Source organism: Stegostoma tigrinum, chromosome 6, assembly GCF_030684315.1.
Source record: "Stegostoma tigrinum isolate sSteTig4 chromosome 6, sSteTig4.hap1, whole genome shotgun sequence".
Taxonomy (NCBI): domain Eukaryota; kingdom Metazoa; phylum Chordata; class Chondrichthyes; order Orectolobiformes; family Stegostomatidae; genus Stegostoma; species Stegostoma tigrinum.
The window spans coordinates 89,756,143-89,774,226 of NC_081359.1; the positions used below are offsets into that span (position 1 = coordinate 89,756,143).

Consider the following 18,084-nt stretch of genomic DNA (forward strand, 5'->3'; position numbering starts at 1 on the left):
TCAGCATGTCAAGAATATCTTTTAACTAGGAATGGACACAAATGGTTGTTTTGAACAAGTGTTCACTGTGAGAAGCGGCCTATTATCTTCCTAACATCTTGTTTCTCTAATTTTACCTGAGAATATATGACAACCTTCTCCTTAAATGGTCACCACTTAATCACTCTAGCCTCCAGTAACTCCACGCAATGGCTTTCCACACTATCTTGCCAGACCTCAGGAGCCACACAAAGACGAATTATCATTGTATAACAGGATTCATTTATATCAAAACAACTCCTACTTTTGAAATAACAAAGTGTGGAGCTGGATGAACACAGCAGGCCAAGCAGCATCTCAGGAGCACAAAAGCTGACGTTTCGGGCCTAGACCCTTCATCAAAGCCCATTCAAACCTGTCAAATCTCAAATCTCTTATAAAAACAAATTTCTATTCTATTCATACGCCGCATCAAGAGAACAATTTTTTAAATGGTCTTTTTAAACTGTCAATTTATGAATGAAATTAGAAACCCCCACCCCCAACTGAGATATTTGTAGACTTTGGAAATTAGCCAAGCTTTCATAAAACACCATAGGGAGATGTTAACAAAACAATTTTGAAATGGCTAGAGTAGCGTTTTATCCATAACTGACAGTTGCAGCCTTTTTTCTCATTTTTAAAAAAAAATAACTTCACATCATTCAGTCCCCACCTACCCTTCAAAGACATTTATATCTACTTTAAAAATTCATGACTGCCACACAATGGAATTAAGATTCTTGTGACAGCCAAAATGGTTTCTATTTAAGCTCACACTATTGAGTTTATGTCTCTATCATATATGAATCATACTTTGGCCCCTGTCTCTTACTGGCAAAATTCATATCTGTCAGAAATGGAATGGGGAATCAGGACAGAAGAACTAAGGAATTCCTGCCAAGTTAGCAGATAACACAGAGATAGGTGGAAGAAAAGGTAGTATTGAGAAATGGGGAGGCTGCAGAAGGACTTGGAAGGTTAGGAGACTGGGCAAAGAGGTGGCGCATGGAATGCAATGTGGGAAACTGTGAAGTTATGCACTTTGGTAGGAAGAATAGAGGCATAGACTATTTTCTAAGTGCAGTAAAGCTTCAGAAATCTGAAGCACCAAAGGACTTGGGAGTCCTAGTTCAGGATTCTCTTAAGGTTAATATAAAGGTTTAGGTGGCAGTATGGAAGGCAAATGTGATATTACATTCATTTCAAGAGGCCTAGAATACAACAGCTGAGATGTACTGCTAAGGTTGTATAAGGCTCTGGTCAGACCGCCTTTAGAATATTGTGAACATTTAGCCCTATATTTAAGGAAGCATCTGCTGACTTTCGAGGGGGTCCAGAGGAGGTTCACAAGAATGATCCCAGAGATGAAGGGCTTGTCAGATGAGGAGTAGTTGAGAACCCTGAGCCTGCACTCAATGGAGTTTAGAGGAATGAGCGGGATCTCATAGAAACTCAGAATATTGAGAGGCCTGGATGCAGTGGACAGGGAGAAGATGTTTCCTCCAGTAGGAGAGACCAGGAGCCAAGGCACAGACTCATAATGAAGGAACAATGCTTTATAACTGAGAGGAGAATGAATTTCTGTAGCCAGAGGATAGCAAATCTATAGATTTTTGCTGTAGAATGCTGTGGAGGCCAAGTTATTGATTGTATTCAAGACAGATGGTACTTGGTTAATAAGAGAGTCAAAACATATGGGGAGAAGACAGGAGAATGGGGTTGGGAAACCTATCAACCACAATTGAATAGTGGAGCAGACCCCATGGGCTAGATGGCCTAATTTTTCTCCTATATCTTATGGTCTCTGGAGCTTTCAGGACCAGCCTGTTATTTTGGAAGCTTCGCACAGTTTCTGCAACTGCAAGAATCCAGGCCCTTGAATGGGTTTTGAATGTGGAAACTTGTAATGCTAAGGTGAGAGAACCATCAACTGTGCCACACCTAATGCAGATCTGTAGATGTGTGGTCAATGTTTATTCCTCAATCAGCATCACAAAAGCAATGTCTGTGGTCATTATCACCTTGCAGTTTGTGGCAGATGTCTGAGTGTAAATTGGTTATAGCACAATTGCTACATTGCAACAGTGACTGCATTTGAAACAGACTTAATAGACTATAAAATGTTTGAAAGGCTTATATAAATGCAAAATTTTCTTTTAAAGCCAATAAACCTTTCTTGAGGTTCAGTAGAAGTTAAAATGAACAAAACCTCAGGTGTGGATCTGACCAAGGCTCTGTATAACTGAGGCATCAGTGGAATCATGGGTTATGGGGATAAGGCAGGAACAGGATGCTGATGGTGGATGATCAGCCATGATCATAATGAATGGTGGTGCTGGCTCGAAGGGCTGAATGGCCTACTCCTGCACCAATTGTCTATTGTCTATCATTCAGTGATTTCCTGACTTTCATATTCCAACCAAGATTTGTGAGTGTTTGGAATGCCTTATGTACATATACATAAGCTTGAAGCCCACCAGGGCTAAGTAATACCACCCTCATGTAAAATCAAGTTTATTTTGCCTGAGTTAAACCAGCCATGGCAGGAACAGAAGTCTGAGTGGAATAGGGGCCTGGAGATTGTGTGCTATGGCAGGAAATGTGTCAGAATCACATGAGACGTCCAGCAATGCCTATCTTGGAGCTGGGAACCATTCACCACATTTTTTCACTAAGTACCTGATATCAAAGACAGTTTCTCATTAGACGGAGGCAAGTTGCATGTTAAGGGGGATTATTATTTGTCAATAACCTTATTAGCAGCAGAGTTTACCACATTAATCTGTACCATTCTATCGTAGCACCCCTGCAAGCTAACAGGATACTGAAACAAACAGGATCCCGCCCCCTTGACCTGTCTGCCCTCCCTGACTCCTCACATACACTCACCTTTACTGGCTCCATCCCCACCTCTTTGACCTGTCTGTCTCCTCTCCACCTATCTTTTCCTCTATCCATCTTCTATGCACCTCCCCCTCTCTCCCTATTTATTTCAGAACCCCCTTCCCCACCCCCCATTTCTGAAGAAGGGTCTAGGCCTGAAGCGTCAGCGTTCCTGCTCCTCTGATGTTGCTTGGCCTGCTGTGTTCATCCAGCTCTACACCTTGTTATCTGGGATACTGAAAATTCTTGACATGGAAGTCAGAACCACAGGTACCTGACTACTTCAGCTCGCCACTTGCTCCAAAGGACTTCCATGTTGCAGACCAAGAATGAACATCTCAGGGCACACTGCAAGGGCAGTAACCACATGCAACGAAGTCCAGAGGCAACTGTGTCTGATCTGTGCCAGCCTCAAAGAACCCTCATGCCACAATTGTGATCTATCTATGGGATGATTCTGCACTCCAGTGTGGTACCATGGGCTGACGCAGCAGCTATCATTGTAGAGCTGCAGCAAGGACATTTTGTGCTCAGGGGCATGCGCCCAGTTCGTGGTTGAGACCAGGCTGCGTTTCTGGGCTATGTGCCTGCTCTCCAACCACTCACTCACTTCGAACCTACCTGGATCCTCATAGCATCTCTCCTTTACCTTGTTTTGTCTTTATGAAGCAGACACCTCAGCTAGAGATACAGTGGACACACAGTTCTAACAAAGGGTCATTGGACTTGAAATATTTACAAACCTGCTGAGTTTATCGAACACGTTCTGTTTTTATTTCATATCTCCAGCATCTGCAATTCTTTGTTTTATTTTACTTCATTCGATAAGTTGCTGTCCCACAATATTCAGGGCTGTATTATGCATGATATTGAATTGCAAGCACACTAATGAGTAACTAGTAAATCACTTTGCTACATTGGCCATGTTCAGAACCATGATGACCTGTGATTTGTTGTGACATTTTTTGATTGTATGTGGTTTACCAGTTTGCAGCTGGAGTGTTTTATAAATCAAAACTCCAAATAGAAATCCTGTCACAGCAAATGCTTTTTATTTGAAAAACATGGAGGGATCAGCAGATAGACCTGTGTAAAACCAAAATTTCATGAAAAACTATGTCAATTATCAGTCAGCTAATTGGATAGTGTCCTGTTTACCTCTACATGTAGTTTTACGACTGTAGTCAGTTTACTGATGATAAATATTCTTAAGGGTTTGGAAATGATTTCTGTCTCAGAGTGTAGAGTACAATAACTGACACAGTTATTACTGATGCTATACCAACAATATACATGGCATTGTCTGCCCCCAGTGAACCCATATCAACAGCCTTTGAGGAAATGCACCTTGTGGGTTTAATAAAATAAAACTGCATTGCACTGGCAGCTTTTGTGCTCCTGAGATGCTGCTTGGCCTGCTGTGTTCATCCAGCTTCACACTTTGTTATCTTGGATTCTCCAGCATCTGCAGTTCCCATTATCACTGCACTGGCAGCTTTGTTTCTTTGCTTACTAATGTTTGAATATTTTATCATTGTTAAAAGTACATCTTTTTTAAACAAATTTGTTTCAACGTTTGCTTGAGGTCCATGATAAGTGTGGGCCAGTTTGATTAATTGTTACTGCTACAAACTTCTACCTAATTCTATTTCATAATTTGTCTGAGTGTGAGAAAAGAAGATGAAGGAAACAGAAACAAACAAAACTTAGAGGTAGATAATAAAATGTGAGGCTGGATGAACACAGCAGGCAAAGCAGCATCTCAGGAGTACAAAAGCTGACGTTTCGGACCTAGACCCTTCATCAGACCCTACTAATCCTAACCCTCTCTGATGAAGGGTCTAGGCCCGAAACATCAGCTTTTGTGCTCCTGAGATGCTGCTTGGCCTGCTGTGTTGATCCAGCCTCACATTTTATTATCTTGGATTCTCCAGCATCTGCAGTTCCCATTATCTCTAAAACTTAGAGGTAGTTCTTCTTTAAACACTGAAATTCATGGAGGTGGTATTTTATTTTTGCAGCAAGAATCTATATTCCTGCATAATTACTTACAGATTTTCATAGCTTGGTATCATAACTTCATATTTAGAAAATTACAAACAGAGATTCTCTCTATGGCGCTGTGCTTCAATATTCTCCTTGCTGGCATCAATAGCTTCTTCGATAAGGAAATCCTGCAACCTACGGGTGGCATCATTGTGGCACTGCAGGAGGCCCATGATGGACATGTCATCTAAAGAATGGGAGGGGGAGTTGAAATGGTTCGTGACTGGGAACAGCAACTCATATTCCGCTTGGGAACCCTGCAGCCCAATGGTATCAATGTGGACTTCACAAGCTTCAAAATCTCCCCTTCCCCCCACCGCATCCCAAACCAGCCTAGTTCGTCCCCTCCCACAACTGCACTACACAACCAGCCCAGCTCTTCCCCTCCCCCCACTGCATCCCAAAACCAGCCCAGCCTGTCTCTGCCTCCCTAACCTATTCCTCCTCTCACCCATCCCTTCCTCCCACCCCAAGCCGCACCTCAATTTCCTCCCTACTAACCTCATCCCACCTCCTTGACCTGTCCGTCTTCCCTGGACTGACCTATCCCCTCCCTACCTCCCCACCTATACTCTCCTCTCCACCTATCTTCTTTTCTCTCCATCTTCGGTCCGCCTCCCCCTCTCTCCCTATTTATTCCAGAACCCTCTCCCCATCCCCCTCTCTGATGAAGGGTCTAGGCCCGAAATGTCAGCTTTTGTGCTCCTGAGATGTTGCTTGGCCTGCTGTGTTCATCCAGCTTCACACTTTATTAACAACAAGTAACTCACATTTTTATTTGCCATCCTATTCGGTAACTGTTATTAATTAACTATTCCAATACAGTGACATCCCATAGACACACCCCTTGGCCAAAAGGAATATTCAAAAATCAGATTTTCTCACACGCAACCTGGCGGCAGAGAAAGAGGAAAAAATATCAAGCAAAAGCTAAGAGAGAGAAACAGTCAGGAGACCTTTACTCCAATCCTGGTGAGATTCCAATAGCAACTGATACTGAATCTCAAAGCTAAAGAACTAAAAATTAGACATCCAGATCCATGAGAGAAGGCCACACCCATCCCTGCTTCTATTGTTCCAATTTAAAAAAAACCCTAACTCCTCACAAACTGTTTACTAGCTTTCCAACAAGACAGCTCTTCACCTCAGTATTAAAATGTCTCTTTAAAAAAAAGGACAAAATACTATCTTTTTACAGAACCATAGATTGTTGGTGCTCAGGACCTGTAGATGTCAGATTTTAGTCCCTCAGTTTTCTCCAGTATTTTTTGCTGTGCTGATATTTATATTTTTCATTTGCCCTTTTGTTTTAGCTCATAGTTTCGGTATGAAACTTGAGCCCTCCATTCTGAAGATGGACAAAGCATCTGTTCAATGTGTGTGCCATTTCCTCATTCCCCAAGATAATTTCTCCTGCCCCTCTACCTGTTTGTTACTCAGATTATTTATCTCAGTCATGATGATGCTGTAGACATTACAGTAAAGCTAAACACAGGCAGTCCCCAGGCTGTGACCAGATTCCATTCTAGAATCCATTTGCAACTCAATTTGTATGCAACTCAAAACACAATGCTCGACAGTATACTGCAGCCTTTTGTAAGTGTAGGAACTGTTTGGGTTTTAAAATTACACCCTTTTGTGGGATTGTGTTCGTAAGTATGAATGTTTGTAAGTCTGACCTTCGTAAATTGGGGACCGACTGTATTCCTGGATTAGGAAGGAAGAAAGTTATCTAAAGTTTATGTTTTATCAATGTCAAGTCACAACCAAAGAGTTTGCACATTGAGTGAGGTTAAGGTTGGCCTTGGGTACAGTGTCCTTCAATGTCAATTAGTTTGCTGACCCTTAGCACAAAGCTTTTATAATGTGGTTCTGGAGAGAATCCCAGTGCTTGTTACGCCACAACGCATTATAAATGTGTTACGTAGGGCAATGAACAACCACAGCTCCTGTATGTCAATGCCAGGTATATTGAGAAGTGTCAGAAGTGTCATTTACTGGGCACAACCAATATTTGTGGCATGAGTGGAATCTTCTGCACCTAGAGGAGATGAGGTTGGAGGCAAGAAAGGCATTGAGTTAGACAGGGTGGTATATGCAAACCTGTTGCCTTTATACCTACACTGGAATTAATGCTTGGCCAGCCCATCCCACTGCCATTGAAATCCTTAAATGGGCAATTAAAGAAGCTTGAGGCTCTCAGGCTACCACCATTAGCATTCACCCAGCTGCAGGTAATAGCTGCTGTTATCCCCTGAGCATCATGTCCTCTTAGGTAGGGCAGGGGGTTAGTGTGGGACTCTTGATCAGAACTTGACCCAGGGACTAGACCAGAGGGGAGGAGTGGGGTATAGCCAGCCGGTTACCACCTCCCATCCCTTACTTCTGACTTCTTTGCCTGCAACACCCTGCGACCCCCGAATGTAAGAAACCCGCCCACATCACTGTGCTGTGTCCAGTGTGCTCCGTAATCCTGGGTTTTCCAGGGTTGCTCATCAGTCAGCCAGCCAGCCTTGTGGCGCTGCTGGGCAGTTCTCACTGCTACACTCTGGGGATTGACTCCAGGAAAAATCCTGCCAATGCGGATCTCCCATCAACTCTTCACCCAGCCTGTGAGGGGCCTGATATGTCATCATGTTTCTGCCTGAACTTTAGGAGTAGTGCCCACAAATGTGCCTCATGCACAAATTAGTGTGATTCCTGTTGGTGCTGATTTGACACAAATTATTCATTTGAATTTCTTAAAACCATTCGAAAAAAAACCTGTTCTTTATGCCACCAGACCACAGAAGAGCGGGTTCAGTTGCCTGACATCCGTCCCAGTCGGTGGTATCAGTTCCGTGTCGCTGCCGTTAATGTACACGGTACAAGAGGATTCACTGCGCCCAGCAAACACTTCCGCTCCTCAAAAGGTTTGTACTATTGTTTACAACTTACACTAGCCTGGTATCTGTCAGTCAGGGATAAGAACTGCTCTCATTGTTTTATTTTTCTCCCTTTGTTTAAAGGCCTTGAAACAGGTGGATTTTCCCAGATTTAGTTAAATGCCTGAAATAACTGTGGTTTTGTGGTGAATATAGTTAGTAGTCTCACCAGAATGAAACATTCTTTGCGACTGCATTCATAATCTTTGGTAAATCTACTGCCTACAATGAAAACAATTTGATTCCTTTATTTCCTTTATGAACAGCCTTGTTAAACATTAACATCGAGATTGCAAAAGAAATCCAGGAAGATTGAGAAGTCTGACCCCTTTCTAAACGTTTTCAGTTCATGAACTATGAAGATCCAGCAAATATTAGAATTACAATAATGAAACTTGAATGTCAAATATAAATAATTTACAGCTCACAGGACAGTCAAAACCTGGCACCCATGGGAGAGAGGAGGGAGGAGGAGGCCACCCTGATGTGCAGGATGGACATTTTTCTGTTTGTCATCGCCTCCCTCTGCCTCCAGTTTCTCTCTTTCCTGTTCTCCTGTTCCTCCTCCGCTGAAGAATTGTCCCCATCCAGGGCCTCACTGTCCTCATAACCCACAACTCTGGAGGGCCAGGTTAGTTGGAGTACAATGCCATAGCACAATGACTGGCATCCTTGCAGGATGGTATTGCCAGGAACTACCTGACTGGTCCAGGACCTTCTGAGTGAGCCTGTGGTATCCCATCAGTTATGAATTTAATGCGTTGTTGACACTTGGTGAGAGGACATCTGCCACCCCCTGAGTCATGCACTATAGTGAGATTTCACTAATGAGGACATCTCCTTAACAAGTTGCAATCTCTTTGGCACTGATTCTTGGTTGTTTACATGTACCTTTTGTCTCTGCCTGTAGATTCTGTTCAAGTTTCTGTTCTGCTTCTCCTTTCCTTTCCCAGCCACGCTCTCCCTATTGTCCAGGTGAAATCCAAATCGGCTTGCCCGCTTCTCCACTGCCCATGATTTGCCAGGAGGCTGCCAACTAACCCACTGGACAATGTAATAACTGCTGCTGCCCTTCCTTCACCTCTCCAAGCCTAATTCCAGGCATGGTCCTCACCTGCCTGCAGGTGGTTTGATTCAGACAGCCACTGAACACTAGCTCCTGCTGGCTGGATTCCAAGAGGTTGCAGACTTGTCCTTTAAAAAAACCTCTTACCAACTTTAGATTGGCCTGTTTAGGAGTGCAGGTGGATTAGGAGGCGTGCACTTCCTCTTCACTCTCAGGAAAACTGTGCTTCCTTAAAATGGCAGCAGAATGCATAATGATGCTGCCATTTTTTTCAAGCCTTCCAGCCCTGTTGAAGCCCAATTTAGAGCCTGATGTACTGGGTGGAAACATTTTACATGTGTATGATTAATATCTCTGGCTTGTTCAGCACGAAATTCAGCATTACTGCAGAAAATAAATCAGAATTTTGATTTTTGTTGGATATCCTCAATCTGCACATTAAGGCAAATGTAAAATATTACAGTTGTCAGCCTAAATGTTAAAATGCAAAGATTTCAGTTATGATACGTAAACTATGTTAATTTTACGCATTTGTTTCACTTAATCCTTATTAAAACAAACATATTAAAATATTATGTGATGGAATATATAAGCTGCAGTAATAAAAATCTAAGAAAGAGGCAGTAAGCTTTTTGACAGCCTTTTGGGATAGTACCATTTTGCGATGTAGTTCAACTGGGAACCAAATAGAATTAGAATCCCTACAGCGTGGAAACAGGCCCTTTGGCCCAACAAATCCGCACCAAAACTCAGACCATCCCACCTAGACCCATCCCCCTAATCTACGCCTTTCTGAACACTATGGGCAATTTAGCACGGCCAGTCCACCTACCCTGCACATCTTTAGAGTGTGGGAGGAAACCAGAGCACCCAGAGACACAGGGAGAATGTGCAAACTCCACACAGACAGTCGCCCAAGGCTGGAATTGAACCTGGCTCCCTGGTTCTGTCAGGCAGCAGTGCTAACCACTGAGCCACCGTGCTGCCCTCGTGTTTCTGCGTTTGATGATAACACAAACCAAGGTAGGATTGTGAGTTGTGAGGAGGATGCAAGGAGGCTTCAGGGTGCGGGGGCAAACACATGGCAGATGCAGTGTAGCATGGATAAATATGAAGTTATACACTTCTTTGGCATCAGTCTGTTTGAACAAACTGGCTGTCCAGCCAAGTGAATTAACTGATCTTTGTGAAAAGCACGGTATTGCTTAAATGGTGATATGTTGGGAAATGTTGATGCACAAAGGGATCTGGTTGACCTTGTACTCCAGTCCATAAGACCATAAGACATAGGGGTTGAAGTAAGGCCATTCGGCCCGTCGAGTCCACTCCGCCATTTAATCATGGCTATTGGGTATTTCAACTCCACTTCCCTGCACTCTCCCTGTAGCCCTTGATTCTTTGTGAGATCAAGAATTTATCAATCTCTGCCTTGAAGACATTTAATGTCCCGACCTCCACTGCGCTCCGTGGCAATTAATTCCACAGGCCCACCACTCTCTGGCTGAAGAAATGTCTCCTCATTTCTGTTTTAAATTTACCCCCTCTAATTCTAAGGCTGTGCCCATGGGTCCTAGTCTCCCTGCCTAACGGAAACAACTTCCTAGCGTCCACCCTTTTTAAGCCATACATTATCTTGTAAGTTTCTATTAGATCTCCCCGCAACCTTCTAAACTCTAATGAATACAATCCCAGGGTCCTCAGCCATTTATCGTATGCTAAACCAACCATTCCAGGGATTATCCGTGTGAATCTCCGCTGGACACACTCTAGGGCTAGTATGTCCTTCCTGAGGTGTGGGCCCTAAATTTGGACACAGTATTCTAAATGGGGCCTAACTAGAGCTTTATAAATTCTCAGAAGCACATCACTGCTTTTATATTCCAACCCTCTTGAGATAAATGACAACATTTACATTTGCTTTCTTAATCACGGACTCTACCTGCAAGTTGACCTTTAGAGAATCGTGGACCAACACTCCCATATCCCTTTGTACCTCTGCTTTATGAATTTTCTCATCATTTAGAAAATAGTCCATGCCTGTATTCTTTTTTTAATGAGAGTAGACAGGTGCAGCAAGCAATTAGGAAGGCAAATGGTGTATTGGCCTTCATTAGAAGAGGATTTCAGAAGTAGGGATGTCTCACTGCTGTTACAGGGCCTTACTGAGATGGCAGCTGCAGTATTGTACACAGTTTTAATCACCCTCCCCCAGAAAGGATATATTTGCCGTTGAGGAAGTGCAATGAAAGCTGACTAGGCTGATACAGGGGACTGTCATATGAGAAGAGATTGGTTCGGTTGGGCCTGCAGTCATGTGACTTTAGACGAATAGGAGGGGATCTTATTGAAATGTATAAAATGCTAACAAGGCTGGACAGACTAGGTACTGGGAGGATACTTCTTCTGAGTTGGGAAGCCTAGAGTCAGGATTGCCATCACAGGATATGGAATTGGCCATTTAGGACTGAGAAGAGGAAACATTTCTTTATTAAGGTAGTGGCACAGTAGACAGTGGAGGCTGGATCACTGTGCATATTCAAGAAACTTTTTTATGTTTTAAAGGCATCAAAGAGTGTGCTGAGCAAGTGGGAATATGGCATTAAGATAGAGGCCAATCAAGATCATACTGAATAATGGAGTATGATCAAAGGGCTGAATGGCCTAATCCTGCCCTTAGTGTCTATGTTTCTATGAGATACAGTCAATGGCACTGGTCAATTCCATTCCTTAAAGGTTTCAAGGACACAGTAATTGAAATCTCTTATTCAAATTTTAGGAAACATCCATCTTGCAAGTATGAGTTTTCTCTGAAAACTATGTGTAACTAAATTGAAGTAAGAGCTAAAAGGCTATAAGGTGAGTTGTGGAGAAACTTTTCTACCCAGAGGGTGCTGAGAGTCTCAAAACCACTACCTGAAAAGGGGATTGAGTCAGCAATTCTTGTAACATATAATTAGGATTTACATGATCAGTTGCATTGCCATAGCCTCTGGTACTATGGAGCGAGAGTTGGAAAATGAGATTAGTGCAGTCAGATCTTTGTTGACTGCTGCAAACATGATGGGCCAAATGGTCTCCTTCTGCACTGTAAATGTCTGAGTTTATTGCCAGCTAGTTTATCAAGAACACTTACGACTCCAAATGGTGCAGATAAGGAATTCTCTCCCACTTTGCAAGTCAGACTTCCCATGAATACTCGATCTGCAAACCTGCTCGTGTTTAGATTCCTAGAGTCTGCAGCATAGCAAAAGACCCTTTGGCCCATTGTGTCTGTATCAATCAAAAACTACCACAGAACTATTTTGATCCCATTTTTTCAACACATGGCTCAAAGCCTTGTATGCCTTGACATTGCTAGTACACACTTGAATAGTTCTTAAATGTTATAAGGATGTCTGCATCTACACCTTTTACAGGCAGTGATTCCACCACCCTCTGCGTAAATACATTTTCCTCATATCTCTCCTAAACCTCCTGCCCCTGACCTAAATATGTTCTTTTATTATTCTTTTTCTTTTAACTCGTAAGACTTTGTTAGATATTTCTCCAAGTGGATGCTTTCCGAATGCCCATTACCCAAAATATGAAAAGAACTCAACTGTTTGAAAACTTCCTTGATGCTTTTGTCCTAACTAATATGTCACCTAAATTGCTTTTTTTTATTTCTGTTCTTGAAACACATTTTGAAAGATAAAGAGAACAAAAGAATATTAGCAATAATTAAAATTTATAACTGGGGGTAGCTTAATTAGTAAAAAGAATTAAGTAGAAATAAAAAAAATCAGTGAAAGGTGTAATACCCACTGGATGGTCAAGACTGTGTCAAGCTTCAAATTCATTGCATGTGCTGTTAATAGAAGTCCCACCATCTTCACAACTGAGGAGTTTACAGGGAAAATTTGGTTAAACCATAAAAAATTTGAAATGTATTTAACAATCCATTGTGTACTCAAAGAGTATCCCATCTAGTGATTACCAAGCAGATGAAAGATAGTCGGGGATATGCTGGAATGTACAGTTAATCAGATCAGCCATGATCTTATTGAATAGCAGAATAGGCACAAAGGGTTGAGTGGCCTCCTCTTGATCCTTATTTCATATTGTTGTTAGCCTGCTCCACCATTAAATGAAATCATGGCTGATCTGATCATCCTCAACTCATTTTCTGTTTTTCCTTTTTAATTTTTGACCTCGTACTGAATAAAAATCTCTCTATGCTAGCCTTGCCTATACTTAATGACCGAGCCTTGTCAGCTGACTGCAGTCATGAAGTCCACAGATTTAATATTGCTGAGAAAATAAATTATTCCTCATTCCATTGTTAAAAGTGCATTCCTTTACCCTGACATTATGCCCTCTGGTCATTGTCTCTTCCACAAGGGGAAAACCACCTCTCCCTCCACCCTGCCAAGTCCCCTAAGAATCTAGTATGTTTTAATAAGATTGCCTGTCATTCTTCTAAATTGCAAGGAGTACAAACCCAATATCTTCTCTTTTGATGATGCTCCATCCCCAGAATGAGTCTAGAGAATGTTCTGTGGGCTGCCACAATACAGTAATGTGTTTAGTACAACAATAATCTTCCTTTTGTTCTCCCTGATTAGCTGTATAATCAGTGAGGATTTCTTTTTCACAGGGAAAGTATAAGTTAATCAGTTTTCAAATCTATTTTCATAAAGCATTCTGTTTGATTGAAAATGTCAGAGTTTGCATCAGTGGAGCTCTGCCTACTAATTGCATCGCTAAGGTTTGGGAAGATGTGTGGCAGAACTGATAAATAACTTAGCTGAGCTGCCTCTGTAAAGCACCACAGTTACACGTAATGAGAGTAGAAAGAGAGAGAGAGAGGGACATACAGGATTTAACCTTCTAACCGGGCAGACCTTTCATTTATATATTATCGTTATTACATTAATATATATATTCTTCTGACAGTGGGTCTTAAGATTTTGGTCCCAAAAACTTTTAAAATCTTGATTTCATCCAGGGTTTTCAGATTTTCTTTTAAAGTTTTCTTTGCCTTTTACAAAAGTGCAATACTCTTAAAAGCAACAACCATTGAGCCCTGTTTGTGTGGCCTTGTGTACAAAGCAATTGGATGAAATGTCACCATGAGATTTCTGGCACATTAACAGGAAATGGTCTCGATTATTTGTTTAAACTTCAGAATATTGGACAAAGAAAAATATCAAATGATAACCTAATCTGTTTATGTTACATTAGTTGTCCTAAGGGTTGCTCAGATAGACTTATCAGAGACATGCATGAGTCTTGGGTGTGTTGTTATAATCTGAATAATTATTTCTTCCTGTTCTGAAATTTCACTAATTACTCTCCTGATGACAACAAGAAGTCTTTAAAATGGAGAGCCTTAATATTATCCATCACTTATGCTAGTCCTGAATTACGAGCTGTAACCAACTATGGATGTTGGCTTTTACAAATGGCCATCAGAGTCCATGTGTTGAGACATGGAAGTTTATCAAAGTTATTATTTGCTGAAATCCAGAGTTCCATTATCTAATTTTTAATAACTGATTAATGCCCTGGATCATTGAAAGAATATTTCTCTCAAGAATAGCAGACATTACATACAAAATACAGTGTTTTACATGGCTGACTTCTGATGTGAAGGTAATTTTGGATAGCATATGAAATTAAGTGACACAGAAAATATGTTTCCAACCAAGATATGGACAAACAGTTCTTAAACCAGGGCTTCCCAAACTGGATTTCCAAAATGGTTGTGATGACTTTAATGCCTGACAATTGGCACAGCCGCAGAGTCAAAACGGGGAACTGGAGACAGGGTGATATTGGTACAAGGTGAGATGGACGCAAATTCCAAAAACAGTGCGTGTGTATTTAAAGAAAACCATTTGAGGCCTAAAGACTGGATCTCAGAGCTTAAAAAACGTACGCATGTTAAAGATACTGCAGAGTTAATGTCAGAACTGAAACTTCTGAGACACACCTCCACAGGTCCCATCTGTTGATCCCTATTGCTCATCCCAGATCTGCAGTTTGGCAACACCAGTCACAGACATTGTTGCCCAATTCACTGTAGTTGGTAAACTAATGTACCAAAAGAAGGCAAGCAGCTTGCATAATTTCAGAGCCCTTCAAAATTAACAGGACCTTAACTGAGTGTTCCACTCAGGCAGATGGTCAGAATTCAGAAAGAAGATTTTGATCTGGTGATCATCTAAGAATAACATTTTGTTGGAAGAGATCATTCTCTTTTAATAAAAAGGCAACCCAGAAAAGGATGATGTATATCTTACTCATTTTCTTCACTTAATTTCTTGGTATTAAATTAACAAAATAATTAAGTTAATCCTTTTTTTGTTGTCCTCTGCATTGGGCAGGTTTTCAGACTCTGAAGCTGTGAGTTCAAACCCAATCCAGTACTGTAAAAACCCTACATATCTATGACTCAAAGTTCCCTATTATCTGCTGATCCATGCCCTGAGATTTGCCAGAATTTCTCCAGAAAAATATTGAAGTGTGAAGGGCCATTGTCTGTCTTACAATGGGGGAGCAGGAGACAAAGACGGAGGCAGACACCCACTAATCCGAGAGGTCTGGCTGTAAGGGATCCTCATGTAGCAGTTAGTATTCAAGGAGATTGGAAGCAAAGTTCTCTGCAAAATGTTATTTCAGTCTCAATTTCCAAATCAGATTTTCTGTCAAGGCACCATATTAGCCTCCTTGACATTGCTGCTGAGAGGCATGTGACTACAGATTTAGTTGAGTGAGAAGACAGGGCCTGGACAAGCCCATTCAGCAATGAGTAGTGGGATGGTATAGTTTTATTTAACACAGAGCCAAAAACAACAGAGCTACAGCTGAAGAAGTGCTTGTGTTTTCCAATGAGAAGTTTTGCTATTGATCCAAAAATCCTCAGCAGGGTGATTACTGGAAGGCTGTGGCAAGTATGAGCATAGCCTTACTAATATAGTAAAGGTCGTTGTGATCCATTAAGAGGTGCTGTTTTATGGAGGGTGTGACGGTACAATTTTAAGGCAATGTAAAAGATTGATACTCCAACTGACTATACTTTCATTCACCTGGAATGCCTGGAATTTAAAGTCAAAAGGTTGCCTCAAAGAGGACAGAACGCAAGTTCTGCTCTTCAGATAGAATGTAGGCTAAAAAGGATATTAAAAGAAGAATTTTGCAACTTCATACTCTAAGAGGAGCCTAGCATGCCATGGCATGGGTTGGAAATTCAGCTGTTGACCACACACTCTCTTCCAGCTGTTTGTCAGCAGAAGAGCTATGTTGGAAATCACCCCTTTAAGTGCCAATTATGAGTTTTATGGACCTCTCCATTTCAAAGCAATTTATCCTTATATATTGGGTGAGAGACGAACCAGTAACAATAGAGAAAGGATAAAACGTGCAAAAACCTTAAGGCTATAATTAAAATTTGATTTGTGCACATTTTAAGAATTATTGGTACTTCCCAAGATGTCTACTGTATTGTACTTCTGAAGCAGAGCAAGTGTTAAACACTTGAACTCACATTTCTAAGTGCAACAATCGTATGCGGCAGGGTGTTAAATCTTCACCTTGCCTTGATTTACTCTGTGTGGTTTCAGATCCTTCAGCCCCACCTGCACCATCCAGTGTGAGAGTCAGCAATTTTACTGCAAATAATGATGGCACTGTCACAGCAAAGATCGTCTGGGACATGTTGGAAGAGCCTGATATTCCTGTGCACCATTACAAAGTGTTCTGGAGTTGGACTGTTAGTGCGAAGTCAGGAGCGCCAGCCAAAAAGAAAAGAAGGAAAACCATAAATGGGGTGAGTGTGGTCAGCAACTTTAAAACAAAAGGAAATAGCATGAGACAGAAGTACTTTGTGTGGTAATGCCTTTCCCACACCGTGGAACATTAATATAGTACAACATGGCATATTTGTGTGCATTCACTTAACAATTTACGGTGATTATATGCCATTTTATTTGGTAAACAAAGGCTATATTTGGAGAGTGGTTCAATAAAACACAGGCATTCTGTTTTCAAGGACCATTTTAAATGTTTTGTCTCTATTCAATGTTGGAAGCATAAGTTGAATGTTTGTAATGAGGCTGTGTACTGTATGATATCAAGAGTATTTTATACCCCTCGCAGTCTCAAAACCATGTGGTCCTGGAAGATCTCCAGCCTAACAGCAGCTATTTAGTGGACCTGCAAGCTGTAACCTACTGGGGTCAAGTGCGTCTAAAAGGTGCCAAAGTCTCTCTGTATTTTGGCACACCTCGAATACCCAACACAAGTAAGGGATCATTTTCTTTGCTGATTATGGCATTGTTAATAGCTGTGGTAATGCTATGTTGCTAAAATAGCTTAGGATTGTGGTTTAATGCTCATTGTGCTGAGATCTTAATTTAAAAGGAACTATTTTACAACCTACACCTGGAAATCACTGTGGGTGATGTTAGACTTGATGTAGCCCTATCAAACCCCATTAATTTAGCAGAGGCACCATCCCAACCAAAGTGAATGGGTCAAAACAGATAAGAAAGTAATTTTGTTCTGACTCATAAAACATTTCACATTGTAACATTTTTACCAGCAATTTCAGCTGTTTAATTTCTATTGTCAAAGTGTGTGAAATAAATCGGTACTTATTGAGTGGACAGTACAGTAATGAATGACTAATCCATCAAATTACCCTCCCCCATATAAGATCCACTGCAATTCCTGCCGTCAGTTCATTTTTTTTGTAGGGGAAGATATCATGTATTGGAGATTTGAGTATTGCTGAAAAACACACAGTTTGTCAAAGATTTTTTGACTTGCCCTCAACAGAACAATTTGCATGAATTGATTTGCCAAACTGTCAACACTCACTTCTCATGTAAAATAAATGTTGTTTACCCTTTGGTATTTCTTGTAAGTTATCCTGATGAGTGCAAGGCAAAAAACTTGGGCAATATATATATTTTTTCATCAATACTCAATGTTCCTTGAAACTCTATTTGCCCCTCCCCTTTGTATACTGTCCATGTAATTATATCTTGATTGAACTGTACATTCAGGTGGGAGTTGGAGGAGTTACACAAGTTACCTGATTGACAGGCTAATTAGCAGTGGAGAGGGAAAGCCTAATGTAGGAGGATGCAGTGGGGAGAG

General features: G+C 41.3%; 1 protein-coding gene across 4 annotated transcripts in view; it reads left to right on the plus strand.

The window, feature by feature from the left end:
- Positions 1-18,084, plus strand: part of LOC125453648 (anosmin-1) — a 209,486-nt gene that overhangs the window by 169,630 nt on the left and 21,772 nt on the right. For all 4 annotated transcript variants that reach the window (XM_048533481.2, XM_048533483.1, XM_048533480.2 and 1 more), the window contains 3 exons: positions 7,733-7,862; positions 16,545-16,750; positions 17,080-17,224. In XM_048533481.2, the coding sequence (XP_048389438.2) occupies positions 7,733-7,862; positions 16,545-16,750; positions 17,080-17,224 (481 nt within the window). The remainder of the gene's footprint in view (positions 1-7,732; positions 7,863-16,544; positions 16,751-17,079; positions 17,225-18,084) is intronic.